We start from the raw sequence: 18,788 nt of genomic DNA, 5'->3' as shown, positions 1-18,788 counted from the left end.
AGTAGTGTAGCTGCACAATAGACAACACACAGCCTAAACACTTCTTATTGATGGACGGTAGGTGAGCCAACAAATTTGTTCACTTTTTTCACTTGAAATGTGATTTGCCTTGGTAGTGAAAAGTATGCAAATATTTACCATTAAAGCAGTAGATGGTGAATGTCATCCACATAAATAATACTAAACGCAAAACACTTCTACATATTCTTGTGTGTGTTCAATGGCCCATGTTGTTGTACAGACTATTCATGGAAGCATTCTGTGGAATAGATTTAAGCACACTATTCCCAAGGGGACCCTCTGTGATCCTAATATATTTCCCACGGGTTATCATTAAATGATAAACATAACTTCAATCACTCCCAAGGAGTTTGTCCATAGCCCACTCTTGACCCTCATTAACACTTCATGACATCAAAAAAGTGAAATATAAAGGAATGTGTAACAGCACGTAGGTTTTTAAATCTACCGCCAACTGAAACAAACTCCTAGTGCTATCAACAAGCATTTCAACTCATCATATTATATCATTACTACTTCACATCCACATAATAGATGCTTATGGTGCTTTACGGCTCAATTAGTCATTTCAAAATGCATTGCAACAACATACGTACAGCCTCTCCAAATGGGAAACTAAATTCAAGTCATGTGGTGAATCATTACTTTGTAGTGTGGACAAGGAAATCTGTTGTTTCTGTGGGCCTTTGCTTTTGTTTTTGGTAATAAAAACCTATTTAGAGGCAGCGTTTGCTGGACTTCTGCCCATTGCGCTCCATTACAATTACTCAGCAGGCTAGCATCGGGGTAATGAAGAGGGTGTCACAGTGGGTGGACCTGACAGTGACTGACCACTGCTCTGGAGCTCTGTTCTGTTCCTCAGCCACTGGCTCCTGCAGTGGGCCCTAATGGCACTGCTGGCAGTACTACAGTGACAGCAACATACACGCTGTAGACCTACCTACCGCAGAACAAACACACGTGTACTGTACAGTAGTGCACTACCTGTATGAAACCTCCTGCTCAAGCCTCAGCTAGTACTGTATGTGTTTTTAAAAGTGTCAGGGGAAAAAGGAATTACATTTCAAAGCCCAGTAAATAAAGTTTGTATTGATTTGATCTAACATGTAATCTGTTTTGCTGTCTGCCACCGATTCTGGCAATAAAAGGGAATTATGTAAGACAGTATTTTAGATAATACGACCATACATCAATTGAAGTTTGGCTGACATAAGGGCAATAGATCACTGCTTAGCTCTAGAATTTATAAACTACCTCCTAAATTGAGGTGGCTTTCAATTTTAGTTTTCGATTTAAAGACAGAATTTTGTCTGAGTTGATTTGTTTTGTGTTTAGTTTGTCTAAGGGGTGCTCTAGATCTCTCAAACTGAACCACACTTGCCATTGGGCCGATTCCAAAACGAATACATTGCTCAACAGTACACTTGCAGGGTTTCACACCTGTTCAGACCATTGTTTTATATACAGTTATGGCAGGAAATCATCTGCCACACAGTTGGCTGTGATATTAGGAGCTACTGATACACTATATTTTGTTCTCTTTCACATCATATCTTCATCTTTGGTCATAATGCTGAATGCACATGAATATGAGTAGAATAATGCATATCAAGGGATGTGCTGGTGGTGTCACCTTTTGCTAACATGATAAATGACAGTATGATTATTTCATAGTTTGCCACTATATCAAATTCAAAATAATTTAATTTCCACATTGTATCTTGAAAATCTGCATTTTTGAACTGAGTCAAATTCATACTGATAATACAGTAATAAAATAATGTATGCTGTTACATACAATGGTTTACAATTTTAAAGCATATTATACCGTATCTTAGTGATTTAGTGAAGCAGACTTTATATTCCAGTGATTTTATTCCCAATAAAATCAAACATTCTTCTATGATGTAATTACTGAATCATCTGCAGCTATCACAAAACGACGAGTAATACAGTGATAATTTTCTTTGCTTATGGTACTGTAGTGAGTAGAAACAACATAACTGAAAAATCTGTTCAGTATAGTTCTACGATTTAGATTAAAACGTATTTAAAATCCTCCACATTTATTTGTCTGTATTTTAATTATGTACAGAACATGTCAAATCTATATAAAAATGTAGAAATTAGATTTCAAATCACAATGCAGGTCTGGCTAAGAAACATTTGGCTAAAATATAGGGTGCTTGCACCACCCTCTGGTAAACATTGGTTATAACAACACTGACAACGGAGAAGAATGTGAAGGCTCAGAGAAGCACATAAACCAGAGTAAAAAATAGGTTATGGTGACAGAGGCCTAGTGTTGTGTCATTCATTGATTAGAGAGTTTGGATAATACATTTATTGTACACACTGAAGACACACAATTGCTCATAATCACTGCATTGAAGGACTTAGGCTCAAACAATTATTTTAAATTGTTTTACTTAGATGTACATCTATGTGCTTTAGTACTCTCTAGTGTTTAAATAAAGAAGTTAATTGAATGGTATTTTTGAATCAGATACATTACAGATTCCTCACCTTTTTAGTGCTGGCTAGACGGGTGAATCTATGGAGCACCCTGTTCTTTGCTGATCTTCTCTCTGATTTGATGATCCCAGGGAATATCAGGCACTTGTTGATGTCCAGTTCTGGATCAGTCAACTCTACCCTCCCAATTAAAAAAAGAAGTTGGTTACTTACATCTCCCAATCTCATCCCTGATTAAGAAGAGAGTAGTGCAGGATTATATAAAAACAAATGTTTTTGTAAAGGGCAAAGCATTCTGAGATGAGATATTCCCCAAAAATATACAGTATTTACATCAGGGGTGTCAAACTGACTTTGTCCCAGGGCCGCATTCGGTCTTCAAAGAGGTCCGGAGCCACACTGAAAATGTGTCAGAAGTGGCCAAATATACTATCCATTGTTTTTAGAAAGTGTATAAATGTAGGTCCATTATCATTTCTACATGGTTTTGATTGGATTATAGTCATGTTAAAGTGTATTTGGAAGGTTGTGGTGATTTCCACGTGGAGTGGAGAAATGACAACAAGTAGGGCACTGACATTATCCATTGGATAATTTGTAAAGGTTAACTTTTTTTGTTGGTCTGTATTAAAATAAAATATACACTATATATACAAAAGTATGTGGACACTAGAGGTCGACCGATTAATCGGAATGGCCGATTAATTAGGGCCGAGTTCAAGTTTTCATAACAATCGGAAATCGGTAATTTTGGATGCCGATTTTTTTATATATCTTTTTTACACCTTTATTTAACTAGGCAGGTCAGTTAAGAACACATTCTTATTTTCAATGACGGCCTAGGAACGGTGGGTTAACTGTCTTGTTCAGGGGCAGAACGACAGATTTTTACCTTGTCAGCTCAGGGATTCAATCTTGCAACCACTGCTGACCAGACCGGACACGTCGCGTGTGCGAGTGTCGCAAAATACATTTAGAAATCCTTGTTATTCAATTATTGCACCCACACTGCTCGCTCGCGTGCGCCAACGAGCGTCTGAGTTGCCAAGGGCTAAAATAGAACTCATTCCTATTTCTGACGCAGATCGCGCTGCAAGTCCTGCCTCTCCCATCTCCTCATTGGTTTATAGAAGCAGGTATGAAAGACGAACTGTTTTGCCGGTAGTCGTGGTAATACAATGAAAGTTTAGATGCGATCACCATATAAATTAAACAATGAAAAAGCCTGGAAGGAGGATAGATGACTAGAAACGATTCGGTTGCCCGTTTTATGTGTGGATTAATTGTCGGAGTAGAGGTCCTTGTGCATTTCAGGTAAAATAACAACTCAATGTTTATATCCCAGGACAAATTAGCTAGCAACAGCAAGCTAGCTAAATAGGACAAATTAACGTTAGCTAGCAGGTGCAAGCTAACTAGCCACACATGTTTAATGCTTTTCGACCTGTCCCCAAATTAATGTCATTGGTTCAGAGTTTGTTTTGTTATTTTAACCTGCGTGTCGTGGTCGCGTTTGGTGTGGGGGGGAAAAATACATTTATGCACGATAGCGCACGCGCGCAGCCGGTTTGGGTTCCGTGTGGTTAACTAGTCCAACGCTCTAACCACCTGCCTCACGAGGAGCCTGCCTGTTACGCGAATGCAGTAAGAAGCCACGGTAAGTTGCTAGCTAGCATTAAACTGATCTTATAAAAAACAATCAATCAATCATAATCACTAGTTATAACTACACATAGTTGATGATATTACTAGTTTATCTAGCGTGTCCTGCATTGCATATAATCGATGCAGTGCGCATTTGCGAAAAAGGACTGTCGTTGCTCCAACGTGTACCTAACCATAAACATCAATGCCTTTCTTAAATTCAATACACAGAAGTATATATTTTTAAACCTGCATATTTAGCTAAAATAAATCCAGGTTAGCAGGCAATATTAACCAGGTGAAATTGTGTCACTTCTCTTGCGTTCATTGGACGCAGTCAGAGTATATGCAACAGTTTGGGCCGCCTGGCTCATTGCGAACTAATTTGCCCGAATTTTACGTAATTATGACATAACATTGAAGGTTGTGCAATGTAACAGGAATATTTAAACTTATGGATGCCACCGTTAGATAAAATACGTAACGGTTCCGTATTTCACTGAAAGAATAAACATTTTGTTTTCGAGATGATAGTTTCCGGATTCGACCATATTAATGACCTAAGGCTCGTATTTCTGTGTGTTATTCTGCTATAATTAAGTCTATGATTTGATAGAGCAGTCTGACTGAGCGATGGTAGGGACCAGCAGGCTCATAAGCATTCATTCAAACAGCCCTTTAGTGCGTTTTGCCAGCAGCTCTTCGCAATGCTTCAAGCATTGAGCTGTTTATGACTTCAAGCCTAGCCTATCAACTCCCGAGATTAGGCTGGTGTAACCGATGTGAAATGGCTAGCTAGTTAGCGGGGTGCGCGCTAATAGCGTTTCAAACGTCACTCGCTCTGAGACTTGGAGTAGTTGTTCCCCTTGCTCTGCATGAGTAACGCTGCTTCGAGGTGTTCCTGGTTCAAGCCCAGGTAGCGGCGAGGGGAGGGATGGAAGCTATACTGTTACACTGGCAATACTAAAGTGCCTATAAGAACATCCAATAGTCAAAGGTATATGAAATACAAATCGTATAGAGAGATAGTCCTATAATTCCTATAATAAATACAACCTAAAACTTCTTACCTGGGAATATTGAAGACTCATGTTAAAAGGAACCACCAGCTTTCATATGTTCTCATGTTCTGAGCAAGGAACTTAAACATTAGCTTTCTTACATGGCACATATTGCACTTTTACTTTCTTCTCCAACACTTTGTTTTTGCATTATTTAAACCAAATTGAACATGTTTCATAATTTATTTGAGGCTAAATTGATTTTGATGTATTATATTAAGTTAAAATAAGTGTTAATTCAGTAATGTTGTAATTGTCATTATTACAAATATATATATATATATATTTTAAATCGGACGATTAATCGGTATCGGCTTTTTTTGGTCATCCAATAATCGGTATCGGCGTTGAAAAATCATAATCGGTCGACCTCTAGTGGACACCCCTTCAAATTAGTGGATTCGGCTATATTTCAGCCACACTCATTGCCGACAGGTGTTTAAAATTGAGCAGACAGCCATGCAATCTTCATAGACAAACATTGGCAGTAGAATGGCCCGTACTGAAGAGCTCAGTGACTTTCAACGTGGCACCCTCATAGGATGCCACCTTTCCAACAAGTCAGGTCATCTAATTTCTGCCCTGCTAGAGCTGCCTCGGTCAACTGTAAGTGCTGTTATTGTGAAGTGGAAATGCCTAGGAGCAACAACGGCTCAGCCGTGAAGTGGTAGGCCACACAAGCTCATTGAATGGGACCGGCAAGTGCTGAAGCGGGTACCGCGTAAAAATGGTCTTTCCTCAGTTGCAATACTCACTACCAAGTTCCAAACTGCCTCTGGAAGCAACGTCAGCACAAGAACTGTTCGTCGGGAGATTCATGACAGGTTTCCATGGCCGAGTAGCAGCACACAAGCCTAAGATCAGCATGCGCAATGCCAAGCGTCGGCTGGAGTGGTGTAAAGCTTGCCGCCTTTGGACTCTGGAGCAGGGGGAAACGCGTTCTCTAGAGTGATGAATCCCGCTTTACCATCTGGCAGTCCAACGGACAAATCTGTGTTTGGCAGATGCCAGGAGAACGCTACCTTCCCCAATGCGTAGTGCCAACTGTAAAGTTTGGTGGAGGAGGAATAATGGTCTGGGGCTGTTTTTCATGGTTCGGGCTAGGCCCCTTAGTTCCAGTGAAGGAAAATCTTAACGCTACAGCATACAATGACATTCTAGACGATTTTGTGCTTTCAACTTTGTGGCAACAGTTTGGGGAAGGCCCTTTCCTGATTCAGCATGACAATTCCCCCGTGCACAAAGCGAGGTCCATACAGAGAATGGTTTGTCGAGATCGGTGTGGAAGAACTTGACTGGCCTGGACAGAGCCATGACCTCAACCCCATCGAATACCTTTGGGATGAATTGGAACGGCGACTGTGAGACAGGCCTAATCACCCAACATCAGTTCCCGACCTCACTAATGCTCTTGTGGCTGAATGGAAGCAAGACCCCGCAGCAATGTTCCAACATCTAGTGGAAAGCCTTCCCAGAAGAGTGGAGGCTGTTATAGCAGCAAATGGGGGACCAACTCCACTTTAATGCCCATGATTTTGGAATGAGATGTTCGACGAGCAGGAAAAGCTGTTCGGCTCAGCCGAAGATAATTTATTATATTGCTCAGCTTAGTTGCGACTGTCGAAGAGGAAGAACTTTGCAGGTGTTTCTGATGAAGAAACAATGCCATTAAAATAAAACCCAGCCCTGAAAAGTATTAGCAGGTCATATCATAGAGGAAACACACGGCATTGGCACAGAAAATTTCCCAAGTTACCACTTCGGATTTCCAACTTCAACCCCAAATATATCAATCTTTGACTAAAACTATGACTTATTGACTTAAATCCTTTTGCAAAATCGTGGGTAAGCTATGGGCATCGTCTTTCAGCTGAAAGAAAGTTAATTTCCGCTCGTGGGAGTTTAAAACTGCAAAATGATTAGAATTGCATTCAATTAGTAATAACATTTCAGAAATTTCTCTCCGCCCCATGACAAAATGTGTAGAATTGCAGAAAATTAACTTTAAAAACGTACATTTTTCTATCTGCTGTCATGACAGGGGCCATTAAAATATTTTGCAGCGAGGTGGGGCGCCCCCGAACCAAATCTCGCTTAAGTCCCCCAAAAATGCTAGAACCGGCCCTGCCTAGATGACTGGAGAAGTCAGATCATTAATCAACACCATGTTTGGTGATTGGACCACTTTCTATAGGATCTGAGTCATACACAAAGACATCTGTGTGCAGGCTGCTACTTTATATTTATTACATAAACACTATTTACACATTTCAAGAACACATGCTACAGAACTCAAGATCTACAGCTCCTAACAAACAATACAAACATCTGTAACTCTCCAGAACAACAAAAATAAATACCTGTTGACGAGCAAAAATGTCAGACCAGGCTATAAACACTGAGAAAAGATTCAAGTTTTGAATTCAACCATTTCAATACAAGTCTTGTTTATAACTATGCAACTGATTGTGCAGCAGATTGGTGTCCTGGTACTGCTACAAGCTCCCTTTGGTTTGTGCTTCTCTGCAGCAGTGATATAGCACCTAAACACATGGAAAAGGGCTTTAAAAGTTCTGAGTTATAACTTTATTTTTATCTAGTCATAATATATTTGCAATTAACACCTGAAGTTGCCTACTCGTCTAAGAATATGAGCTGTGTACATGTCATACCCCCTTATACAATTCGATGAAAATCAAAGCCAAGGCTCTCAGTCTACATAATGCAATGTGCATTTATGGTTTAAACGACACTGGTATGCCTATGTCCTGCATAGTGTACAAATTCAGCTAGTATCTATGTTGAAATATGTACAGCTAAAAGCTTGTTTTATTTTCTCGGCCACATTATAACAGGCAGTTGTAAAACAATTGGCCATTATCTATGTTTTTGATTTATAATCCAACTTCTAATTCCCACACCATGTCAATGCCATCCATTGTAATGATAATACTGATATTTCTCCATAGTGAAGTTAATGATCAGAAAACAAATTAGAATTAGTATTCTCTGCATTCATTTGATGGGGATGTGCTGACTTTTGTAATTGATTAATGTGTTTTCTAGAGCGGGCTTGTCATCGTGTTAGTCTATTGGTGTGGTGAAAAGTGGTTTACTACTAAACATTCCGATCAGAGAATGAAAATATTAAACCAAAACATTGTCTAAATTAACAAAAGCACAGGCTCACGATGCTTTCAAGTGTACACACATTAATGCCACACTCAGATATGTACACTTACACATAAACAAAGCCTTCAGTACCATGGTGCATTGACACATCTTTAGTACACACAAACTAGTGACCACAGTAACAATATCTACATTCAATGTCTCTCACACACTATACATTAAGGCATGAGGTGGCTTCTTGGATGCAATGCATTAGCAGAAGAGGAATAATTGAGATATCAACTCAAATGCATTTCAACCACAGCATGTAAATGCGGATTGTCAAGTGGAATGGAAAAAACTGAAAAAAAGGAACAAAGGCCTGAATCAAAACATACATCTTCTAAGGGTAAATTTGTTAAAATATATGATTAATACAATATTTCAAAGTGAGACAGTGGTTCATTGATGAATTTACCAATTTGACAAAACACAACAAAACCATTTTACAGACCAACAATTCCAAAACAATGAATAATTTCACTACTTGGTAAAAACAGAACATTGACGACTAAACAAGCCTACATACTCGGATGTCCAGTGCAATACAGAATGATCCAAGTGATTATGAGTTGGGATGGTATGCCAAGTGATTAATCCTTTTACAAGATACACATGTCAAACCTGCCTTTTTCAATTAGATTATAGCAACAAATCACATATGAACTTGATCAAAAAATGTAAAGCTACTGCCTTGTGATCCTGCACTGCCATAATCTATACCTTAAATTACAGATTACACATCTATATGAGCCTTGTACATGCAGTCTATTTGTATAATTGAGCATTTAAACAACATTCTGAGATATCATGTTAGATTTGTAAGTGGATTCATGGCATTTAAATGACTAAAGCTCGTAGTGATGTCTCGTAGTGATGTCATAAGGGATGTAGGCTATATTTTCTAAGTGCATGAAGGAGAACAATATCCTACAAGTAACTTACATTATCTTACAAAAAGCTATGTCTACAATCTATTATTTTATATATATATATATATCTTTTTACAAGCAAATTCTTGACAATAATGTATATTGGCTGGGAGGGTGCTCCGTGTCATATTTTCCTTCTCAAGCCATAGAGCCACTTCTTTTGATCTGAAAGCAGTTTGCCTGCATACCATACATGTAATCGGAGGTCAGCACAAGCACTGGAGAAATCTGAAAAAACTATCCATAAAACAAACAAAATCTAGTAGACTATCACACCTTACAATAAGTTGCCCAAATAGCGCAAAAAAACATGGATTTTCAATTTCCTTTAAGTTAGCAGCATTCATAATTATGTGTGTGAAACAAGTCAAGTTTTGTTATTATTTCTGGTCACCACCGGCATTCCATAGTAATTCCAGGGCACTGCAATGGAGACAACTTCATGTAAAGTGTTGCTAGAAATCAGTAATCCACTTTTGATATACACCTGCTGTAAATACTCACAATAATGAATGAGCACCATGCTTATAAATCAAAACAATACTGTGGGTTGTCGTTGGTGAAATGACAACAGGGATATAAACATCCTCTTCAGATATCTCTTCAGCGTACACTGAGGATTTAAATTCATCTTCCTATCAACTTGTCTTGTAGTGCTGTTATTTTTCTCATTCTATGATCATCTCTCCAAGCCCATTTAGACTGTTTGAAGCTTGTCAGACACATGTGTGTCCAGTACTGTAATGGCCTCGGTGCTCTTCTCATCAGAATGCGGATATATACAGGTGGTGCTCTCACCTCTCTTGAGAAGAGTCCAGTAGCAGGGTGTGAGGAGGAATTTATACCCAGACACGAGACAGTCTCCTGTATGTGTACGTCTGAAATAACCAATGACATGCAATCACAGGGATACCCTATAAGCATAATGTCAAACTTCTAAAAGGCAAGGTCACTGCCATTACAGACAGACAAGCCTAAGACCCCACCGTCCAAGAGGGGAACTGCTGTACATGTGGATTCTCCAAGTCCAAGAGTTGGCCTATTGGTTTCTGAAATGCACCAGATCCATTGCTATAATGTAGAATGTTCCGGTTGATAGTGGCATTCACCATAAAGCTGTGGGGTCAAGATACGGGGATAAATATATCAGACTGTCCTGATAAGGTACAATTGCCGATTTTAAGGAAAAGGAAACTTGGTAGTGCAAAGCTATTCCATTGTTGCAACACATAGTGGTGAGCTTTGTTTGTGTTTGTTGGCGTTTCAAAAGCAAATGCTGAACAATACTCTGTGATTCAGGTTCTCTTGCATCTTGTCAGAAGACAAATGTGGCCGTGTAAAAGAAAGCCCTTTTCTGACATGTAGCCACACGTCACAACACAGGGGTTGTGTATACACTCACATCAATGTCAGCTGTGCAAGTTGTACAGAAAAATGCAATATACAATAACTGTACAAAAGAGGACAGGAGTCAAATCTCCGCTGTTTTCATTTAAGTCGTAATTCTCCACAGACTTAGTGGTTCCCAGTAGGCAGATGATCTAAGGGGATGTCCTATATGACTTGAATAGATTCATCTTAATGCAGACCTAATGCATTTTGTTGATATTTCTGGTTGAGTGATTATAGTTGTACTGTACACATCCTGGTTTGGTAGATTGTGCAAACACTTAAGGGCAAGAAAGTGTTATCACTGAGATTTGATTTCTGTGTTACTTTGCTGGTCATTGGTCTTTGCTATGCCTGTTGCAGCTGATAAGCACTTGGTTGTCAATTCAAGTCAGTCAATGGTTATCATGAGCTTAGGATCACAGTTCTATACCTTGAAGCAAAGCCCCTTCATAACTTGCTCAGTTCTCCCCCTGGTGGTGTATGCAGGAATATCAACAACATATTGAGCAGTCACCAGCACCATCTACCTTGCCTTGTTCATAAGGTTTAAGTCACTGATCTTTAAGGTTTAAGCTTCATTGTCTTTGCATGTATATGCTAACACAAAAAGAAAGACACTAATTTCGTTCATTATCGGATTTAGCTGACCCTGCAAACCTGGGGGAGTGTAGCTTGGCTGCAGATGCAAAACAGAAATGAGGGAGGGAGAGGTGAGGGCCTGAATGAGTGGGCCTAGTGTCTGGCCAACAGTGCTGATTCTCCACTTTCCCAAGTCATCTCTACAGATCCCCCCAGAGGGCCTTGCCTGTAACCTGAGTGCCAATCAGACGACAGCATTGGAACCAGAAGAGGCGGAGTTGGCAGAGGGAGTAGAGGGAAAGTTCCAGAAGAGCCACTTGCGTTTACACTGCCTCCTCTGGTACAGGTAGTCCTCCTTGTCCCGCTCCTTCCTTGCTCTCTGGTAGTGGTCATCCTCCTTCAGGAACCACACTGGTGGCCAGCGGTGCTTCTCAAAGTAGTCCTGGTTGTCTGCAAGAGGCATGGCTCAACAGCTTTAGCAACATCAACTGCAGACAGATGTGCAGACACAAATGCTTCATATAATGATAACTTCTCTATAAATCCTGCATTGATGTAAAGGGGAGATTCAAATGACAGTCGTAGTTTCACGCACATACAGGCCTCTTTAGTTAGTATTTCACTTGCATTACCTGTAGACGTGGCCTTCATGTCTCGAGGAAACTTGCGGCACACACTATTATAGTTGGTGCAGATGTGGTGAAGGCACCAGCCAGTTAGCTGTTGGGCACAATGGAACTGCCAGAGAGACACACCATATTATAGAAGACCTTATTCCACACGTGCTAACTTTTTACATTTAAAAGTGTAACACTTGTTAAAGAAATTAGCATTAGAAATAGAAACACTTGTGAGATTGGAGAAAAACAGTATAAAGAATAAATACACTCATGGAATTGCAATAGGAACAAGGCCTCCATCTTACCTGAGCCATCTCCAGGTATAACAGCACATCTCCGTCAATATCAGCCCCCATCATAGCAGCCTCCATCAGGACTGTCACTGTGTAGAGTTCTGAAACAGAGGCATAACATGCAGGGTATCCCAAGAACAACAGAATAATAATAATAATTTACAGTAATTATGATAATTGTATTGTCAAGTTTTCTGATGATACCGCCATTCTTGGTCTGATGTATAAACATGCTGATACTACTGTGTACAGGTCAGAAATTCAAAGGTTTGTCAAGTGGTGTGATGAGCACCATCTCATCCTTAATGTAAAGAAAACAGAGAAGATAGTGTTTGACCCCAAATCTGTTGGTGACCATGTGCCTGTGGTTGTCCACAATGCCAACATAGCACAGGTTAGTTTGTACAGGTACCTGGGTGTATATATGGACAATGTGCTGAGCTGGAAGGTCCAAGTAAAGAGTGTCTGCTCCAGAGTCCAACAACACCTCTACTTCCTATGGCTTTTTGGAGTTGGACAGAAAATAATTATCCTGATCTACCATGCGGTCATAGAGATATTCAACTGAAATCTCAAATTGCCCACCTGATACAAACTGCCATGAAGGTCATGGGTGTGAGGTAGCATCATTTCTGATCCCTCCCATGTACTTCACTCTGAGTATCAACTCCTCCCCTCAGGCAGACACTATAGGGTCCCTACTTGTAAGCTGAACAGATACTGTATAAGCACTCCTTCCTTCCTATGTCCATCAAATACCGAAACAACAATACTGTAAGTCAACCTGAGCTATGTTAGTACACCACTGACAGAATATAAGGGAATGTGCAACGTATTATGTATTTGGCTATATGAGAAGTGTACAAAATGTATAATAAGAGTAACATGTAGTGTATATATTATGTTGAGTGTGTAATGTACAGAGTCTATTTTGTTTACAGCAGTAATGTGTCTAAGACAATTTTTCCTTCAGGGACATTGAAGATCATCCTATCCTATAAAACCCAGTCTGTCACTGTGCACATTGCCAAATCTAACTTGCAACAGAATTATTCAAGTAACAGAAACAACTCTCTCAACACACATATTAGTGTAATAGACACTATGAAGAGAAGGAAAAAGAGAGGGAAGTGTGTGTTAAACTATAAGTGTGCATGTCTAGTGTTGCACAGATGTGGCTTTGTGTATGAGGGTGTGCTCAAAAACAAGTAGATACCTGTTAGTGCAACTAGGTGTGGGAGGCAAAGACGGTTGGCAAGAACAATGAGCTCCATGGCATCCAGGTCAGTGCGGGAACAGAAGCGCCCAGTGTACAGGTACTCCAGCACAGCCCTCATACAGCTGCGAGTCGTGTTAGGAAACAGCACCTGAGACAAAAGGCACAGATCGACATCATTCTTCCCGTTCCTATTCACTAGTGTATTCTACTGTGATCTTGTGTGTTTGGTTATTTAGGTTGGTTATTTAGGCTGGTTATTCAGGTGACTTGCAGAAGGTCTTGTTATTGTGCACAAAAATGTAATATAGTGGCGCACACTAACTCCAGTGAGAGGGTGTAAAGAATTGACTTACTTCTTTGGTGCAGCTCTCCACAAAGGGCCCCCCAAACATAGCTGCCATCCAGTCACAGCTGGAGATGAGCAGGGGCTTATGGGCCATGATCGTTCCATCATCCAGCTTGAACACTACATCTGGAACACAAAGAGAAATCATACTGCATCCAAGGAGAAACACAGAGTGTACAAAATCCCTCAGTATTATGATGTGCGCTCACCAGAAAAGGTGCCTTTGGCCAGGCACTCTTTGACTCTGTTGGTGCGCCGTACATGAAAGGCTTTGGTGATTTCCTGGTTCATGAAGGCCTCGTTGTTAAGGATATTGGCCACCATCATGCGCAGGTCAAAGACCTCCAGCAGCTCAGCAATGTGTGCGATGTGCATTAGCTCCTTCTCGTGCTCGTCCAGCTGACCAGTGTACAGGTAGCGCAGCACAGCGCGGAAGGGCCCCAGCTGCATGGACTGGTCCATGTGCACCACGGTCATAGGCCTGGGGCTGTAGGTCACTGGGTCATCCACCATCTCCTCCTGGATGCTGACAAAAGCCCTGCTCCAGGTAGACAGCAGTCTGCCCCTCCGGCCCCCTTCAGAGTCCCTCAGGGTGCCGTCACTGGTGCAGGCCCGCAGGTTGGCCCTGTCACCTTCGTCAGGGCTCTCACACACATCAAAGCTGGCAGCACGCATCAGCATCTCACGGCCAGACAGAGCGGTGGCGCGCGGGGGCCGCTCAGTCTCCTCAGACCGGGCGTCCAGGATGAAGAGGTCATAGAACTTGGAGGAGGACGTGGCCAAGTAGATCTTGTGGGCGAAGATTCTCTGCTTCTCCTGTAGGACCAGGATGACATCGGAACACAGGGGGTCCTCTAGAAGACGGCCAGGATGTTCCTCAGTGGTGGTGGGGGGAGGTGGCACAGTGATGATGGGTGGTGGGGGTTTGGGAGGCAGGAAGGGGGCCTGGAGGAGGGACCGCTGCACATTGCGCAGGTGTGACTTCCAGAACTGCAGGTGGCGTCGTGAGATTAGGGCGGCCCGGATGGCGTTATCAAATACGTCCTTTACTCCAAACTGAGCCACAACGCTGGTCTCATAGTACGGCACTCCCAGCTCTTTGGCCACTTCACGGCCCCTCTCTGGAGGCAGAATCTCATTGTATTTAATGGGTCTGGAAGATATGACCATAAATGAGGCCAAAAAGAGGCCAAAGGTTAAGTGAGTTTACGGACTAAATTAACATGATTCAGAGCAGCATGAGGATAAATAACATTGTATATTGTTTACAAATCTTAGTACAAAGTGGTACCTACATTTCTAATGGTGACACAGTGAATCTATCAATCACAGGCTATCAACTTTAACTTGAGATGAAAAGCACTGCTTTAGATTGAAAGCACTGGACTTGTAGGGCACCTTGCTAGTGGCCGTCGTGCCCTGTTGACTGCCTCCAGGTCAGCGTAGCGCAGGTCCAGCTGGCAGCCCACCAGGATGACTGGAGCCCGGGGGCAGAAATGTTTGATCTCAGGGTACCACATGGTCTTCACATGGTACAAGGAGTTGGGGTTGGCGATGGAGAAACACAGAACCACCACATCCGACCTGCAATGACGAGTGGGGTTACGGAAGGGACAGACAGGAAAGGTCCACTTACTTTACTCTGCACCAGTACATGACTTGCATGAGTAAACAAGGTCAGTTGATCTCACCTTCCATACGCAAAGCGTCGGTCCTTGTGATGGTCCCCGAACGTGTCCCAGAGCCGCAGCGACACACTGACGTCATCCACCACATCCCTAGATCGCTCCAGAACCTGACCAGAGAGAAATATCTATCACATGCATGGATATTACCAACAACTGCAGGGTGTGAAACTAACACCTGCCCACCAGCCTAATGTGCTAAGCCCAAGATATCTTGGGTGTCTTGCAGGTTTGTTAATGTGCAACAACGGTTTACCCAACTGTAGCACTTAAAACAGAGGATTTCAGTATTGTTTTCCTTCACCGTCAAGTTGCTGGTGGACCAAACAGTTAATTTCAAACCCCATGCAGTCCATTACCTAAAACGTAGCCACAATAGAGAAAACAGACAAACAGATAAAGCTTTTCATTAATTAACCATCAAAACCAGAGAACTCCACCACTCACCTCCTGGCAAACTCTGTACTGGTCTATGGCCCAGACAGTGGGTACATGTGTAGCAAGCAATTGGTACTGAGTGAGTGTGGCATTACAGGCCCGGGCACAGATAAGGCGGGTCTTCCCAACAGCGTTGTCCCCTACCACCACACACTTGATAGTCTCAACATTTGGCCTCTCATAGTCCATGTCAGAATCCATCAACTGGGGCCTGTCAGGGCAGAGGAAAGCAGAGTTTGATAAAATTCCAAAGGGATAATCAACTGGAGATATCAAATATCACAGAGGTACTGAGGAGCTTGTTAAAAACATTGCACCTCATCACGACCCCTCTGATCCCATCAGGTGTCAATACTGCAATCAAATAACATTTTATTTGTCACATACTTCGTAAACAACAGGTGTAGACTAACAGTGAAATGCTTACTTACGGGCCCTTCCCAACAATGCAGAGAAAGAAAATTGAGAAATAACAGAACACGTAATAAAACACATAATACACAATGATACACAGGGAACCAGTAACGAGTCGATGTGCAGGGGTACGAGGTGATTGAGGTAGATATGTACATATAACTAGGAATATAGTCACAGATAATAAACAGTAGCAGCAGCATATGTGATGAGACAAAAAAGTTAGTGCAAATACTATTTAGCAGTCTTATTGCTTGGGGCTAGAAGATGTTCAATGTCCTGTTGGTTCTAGACTTGTTGTATCAGTACCGCTCGCCATTCGGTAGCAGAGAAAACAGTCTATGACTTGGGTGGCTGTAGTCTTTGAACATTTTTATGGCCTGACACCGTCTGGTATAGAGGTCCTGGATGGCTGGGAGCTCGGCCCCAGTGATGTGGCTGCCTGGCTGAGTGCCTGTGCCAATTCAGACGGTCCCTGACGTTCCTTACTCTTTCATTTCAAGAGACACGCTGGGGATTTCAGAGTTCTGGAAGTGAAGTAGGATGTGTTCCTAAAAATAAGCAGACTCTGCTAAATTAATTTGTCTAGCATCTGGGTTATACTCAGGCAGTATCTGTGTCTTGTCATTTTGTGTTTCCCTGTGTTTTATGCAGACTTACATACTAAGTTATACTGAAAGGAGAGGACATTCCATTTCCAAGAACAATGTGTTATAGGATCACAATCTCTCTCCAAAATAAGCCACTTTCAACATAACAAAATATAATATGATTCACATTGTTACCCCATGAGATACATCTTTGATCAAATTAAACAGACCACGGTGCCATTATGCAAGGATGCAGCTGAAATCACAGTTCTGTATAAAGCACTTGCAACCAAAACAAATATTTCAATAAATTCAGGCATGGCCTTACCAATAGGCCTGGCAATGTCAAACAAGAGCGTTCTTTTGGACAAAAATACTCACACTGACATCTGTCTCTTGATGAATTTATACATTCAATCATCTAAGCATTATTTGATAAAGAGCCCCTCCTTGGCAGTGTCTTAGCAAGCTCCCCCCCCAACAAAAATCTAACCGTAGATCAGTCTAGGATCCAAGAAAATTGTCGTTAACATAATTAGTTCAGACAGACAGACCCTCTATCCACGTCTAGAAAAATAGTGGTTGCTGATCTCGTTATCCAGTTTCCAAGGGAACCAGATTTGCTTCTGTGTGATACCCTACCCTACGGTAACAGGGGTATGGCAACTGAATGACCTTTACAAAGTAGACTGACAGCCACGCGCAAAAACGTAAACAATGTGGCCGGACATGAGCCAGACTGGACCACGAGGGGAAAAATGTAATAACATATCAAGCCAGCTACTACACCGCCGTAGCTTAATTCGTTAATAAAATGTCAATTCAAAATACCCAGACAACCTCCGCAACTATGAGTTGCAACAATGTCACCGTCTTTGACAATGAGGGCGCGAAACATGATGAAGTTGTGTTTCGACGAAATTCGAGTGTCCACTCTGCATGGCTGTACCGTTGGCTGGTTATGCTTGGTCTTTGTGGGTTCCAATATAGGGCTATTAGATCCTCGCACAATGTAGTTAGTAGGCTATCTGCAGCACGCCAATTCATATAAAATAGCTTCAATATTATGTTCCTGAATGGAAGAAGGCTGCGAACTTCGACGGCGGCAGAAGCTGAATTCTGGGGTGGATTGCCAACCTACTCCTCAATGCAATTTTCTCTCGTTGGTAATGTTGGCTATTTGGCAACAGTCTGCGCTTAACAAATAGCCACGTCATCAATCATAATTTAGCAAGAACTCAACCGAGGTACTTTAGCTGCAGTTCAGACCTCTGTCTAATGCCGGGGTGATGCAACCAAATACTGTCTGTCATAGAATAGCCTATACAACAACAAGTCTAGCACTATCTTGTGTGCAAAGAAGAATTCCACAGTTATTTCGTTATATTATGGACGTATAGATTCTCATGAGCCTATGGCCCCTTTGAGTTAGGCAGCCTTAGATGCAAACTAGACTGACATAACTAGTACGTTTGATATATCATAGCCTAAAAAAACTCATTATTTCAGAGGATTCCATTAATTAGATAACTTAGCCATACAGACCATATGATAGCCTCTTTACAGACCATATGATAGCCTCTTTATAACATAACTATACTATAGGCTATATCCGCTCCAAGAACTGACCATACGTGCAGGTCAGCAAATTATAAAGGGTTTAGCTAATAACATTCACCCAAGCTTGCTACAAAAGCTATTTCCATCAAGCCGAGTCACTGGTCATTCAGCGCCACCGTTACGTAACACCCAGAGGTTCCTTCCTTGTGCCATTTTGTGTTATTGAGGTGCATGCCAAAATGTTAGATTAGTATAGGCTATTATAGGTTACTAACCCAAAGGCCTATCCCGTTGCGCATTTGGCCAAAATGTCTCCTTACCTCAACATAAGGAAATGGTGCATCGGAT

The 18,788-nt window shown here is 41.6% G+C and overlaps 1 protein-coding gene across 2 annotated transcripts; it reads right to left on the bottom strand.

The window, feature by feature from the left end:
• Window positions 1-7,418: 7,418 nt before the first annotated feature.
• Window positions 7,419-18,033, bottom strand: LOC120017676 (rho-related BTB domain-containing protein 2-like). Of its 2 annotated transcripts, XM_038960719.1 has the most exons (10): window positions 17,262-18,033; window positions 15,886-16,841; window positions 15,445-15,548; window positions 15,152-15,337; window positions 13,963-14,906; window positions 13,761-13,879; window positions 13,405-13,555; window positions 12,201-12,289; window positions 11,908-12,013; window positions 7,419-11,725 (listed from the first exon to the last, which is right to left on the bottom strand). In XM_038960719.1, exons 2-10 carry the CDS (start codon window positions 16,075-16,077, stop codon window positions 11,520-11,522), a joined length of 2,097 nt encoding a protein of 698 aa, XP_038816647.1. In that variant the 5' UTR covers window positions 16,078-16,841; window positions 17,262-18,033; the 3' UTR covers window positions 7,419-11,519. The 2 variants fall into 2 exon arrangements, with proteins under 2 accessions (XP_038816647.1, XP_038816565.1); XM_038960637.1 differs by having other exon boundaries at window positions 15,886-18,033.
• Between the last annotated feature and the right edge of the window lie 755 nt (window positions 18,034-18,788).

Source organism: Salvelinus namaycush, chromosome 1, assembly GCF_016432855.1.
Source record: "Salvelinus namaycush isolate Seneca chromosome 1, SaNama_1.0, whole genome shotgun sequence".
In the NCBI taxonomy this organism is placed as follows: domain Eukaryota; kingdom Metazoa; phylum Chordata; class Actinopteri; order Salmoniformes; family Salmonidae; genus Salvelinus; species Salvelinus namaycush.
The sequence above is the reverse complement of the archived record's forward strand: the minus strand, read 5'-3'. Positions and strand labels throughout refer to the sequence as shown.

Coding starts and splice junctions, on each gene's coding strand:
- LOC120017676 (XM_038960637.1), bottom strand. CDS start 16,077: ATGGATTCTGACATGGACTATGAGAGGCCAAATGTTGAGACTATCAAG. Junction 14,907..15,151: donor GCACGACGGCCACTAGCAAG/GTGCCCTACAAG, acceptor CATATCTTCCAG/ACCCATTAAATACAATGAGA. Junction 13,556..13,760: donor TGGAGAGCTGCACCAAAGAA/GTAAGTCAATTC, acceptor CTTTTGTCTCAG/GTGCTGTTTCCTAACACGAC.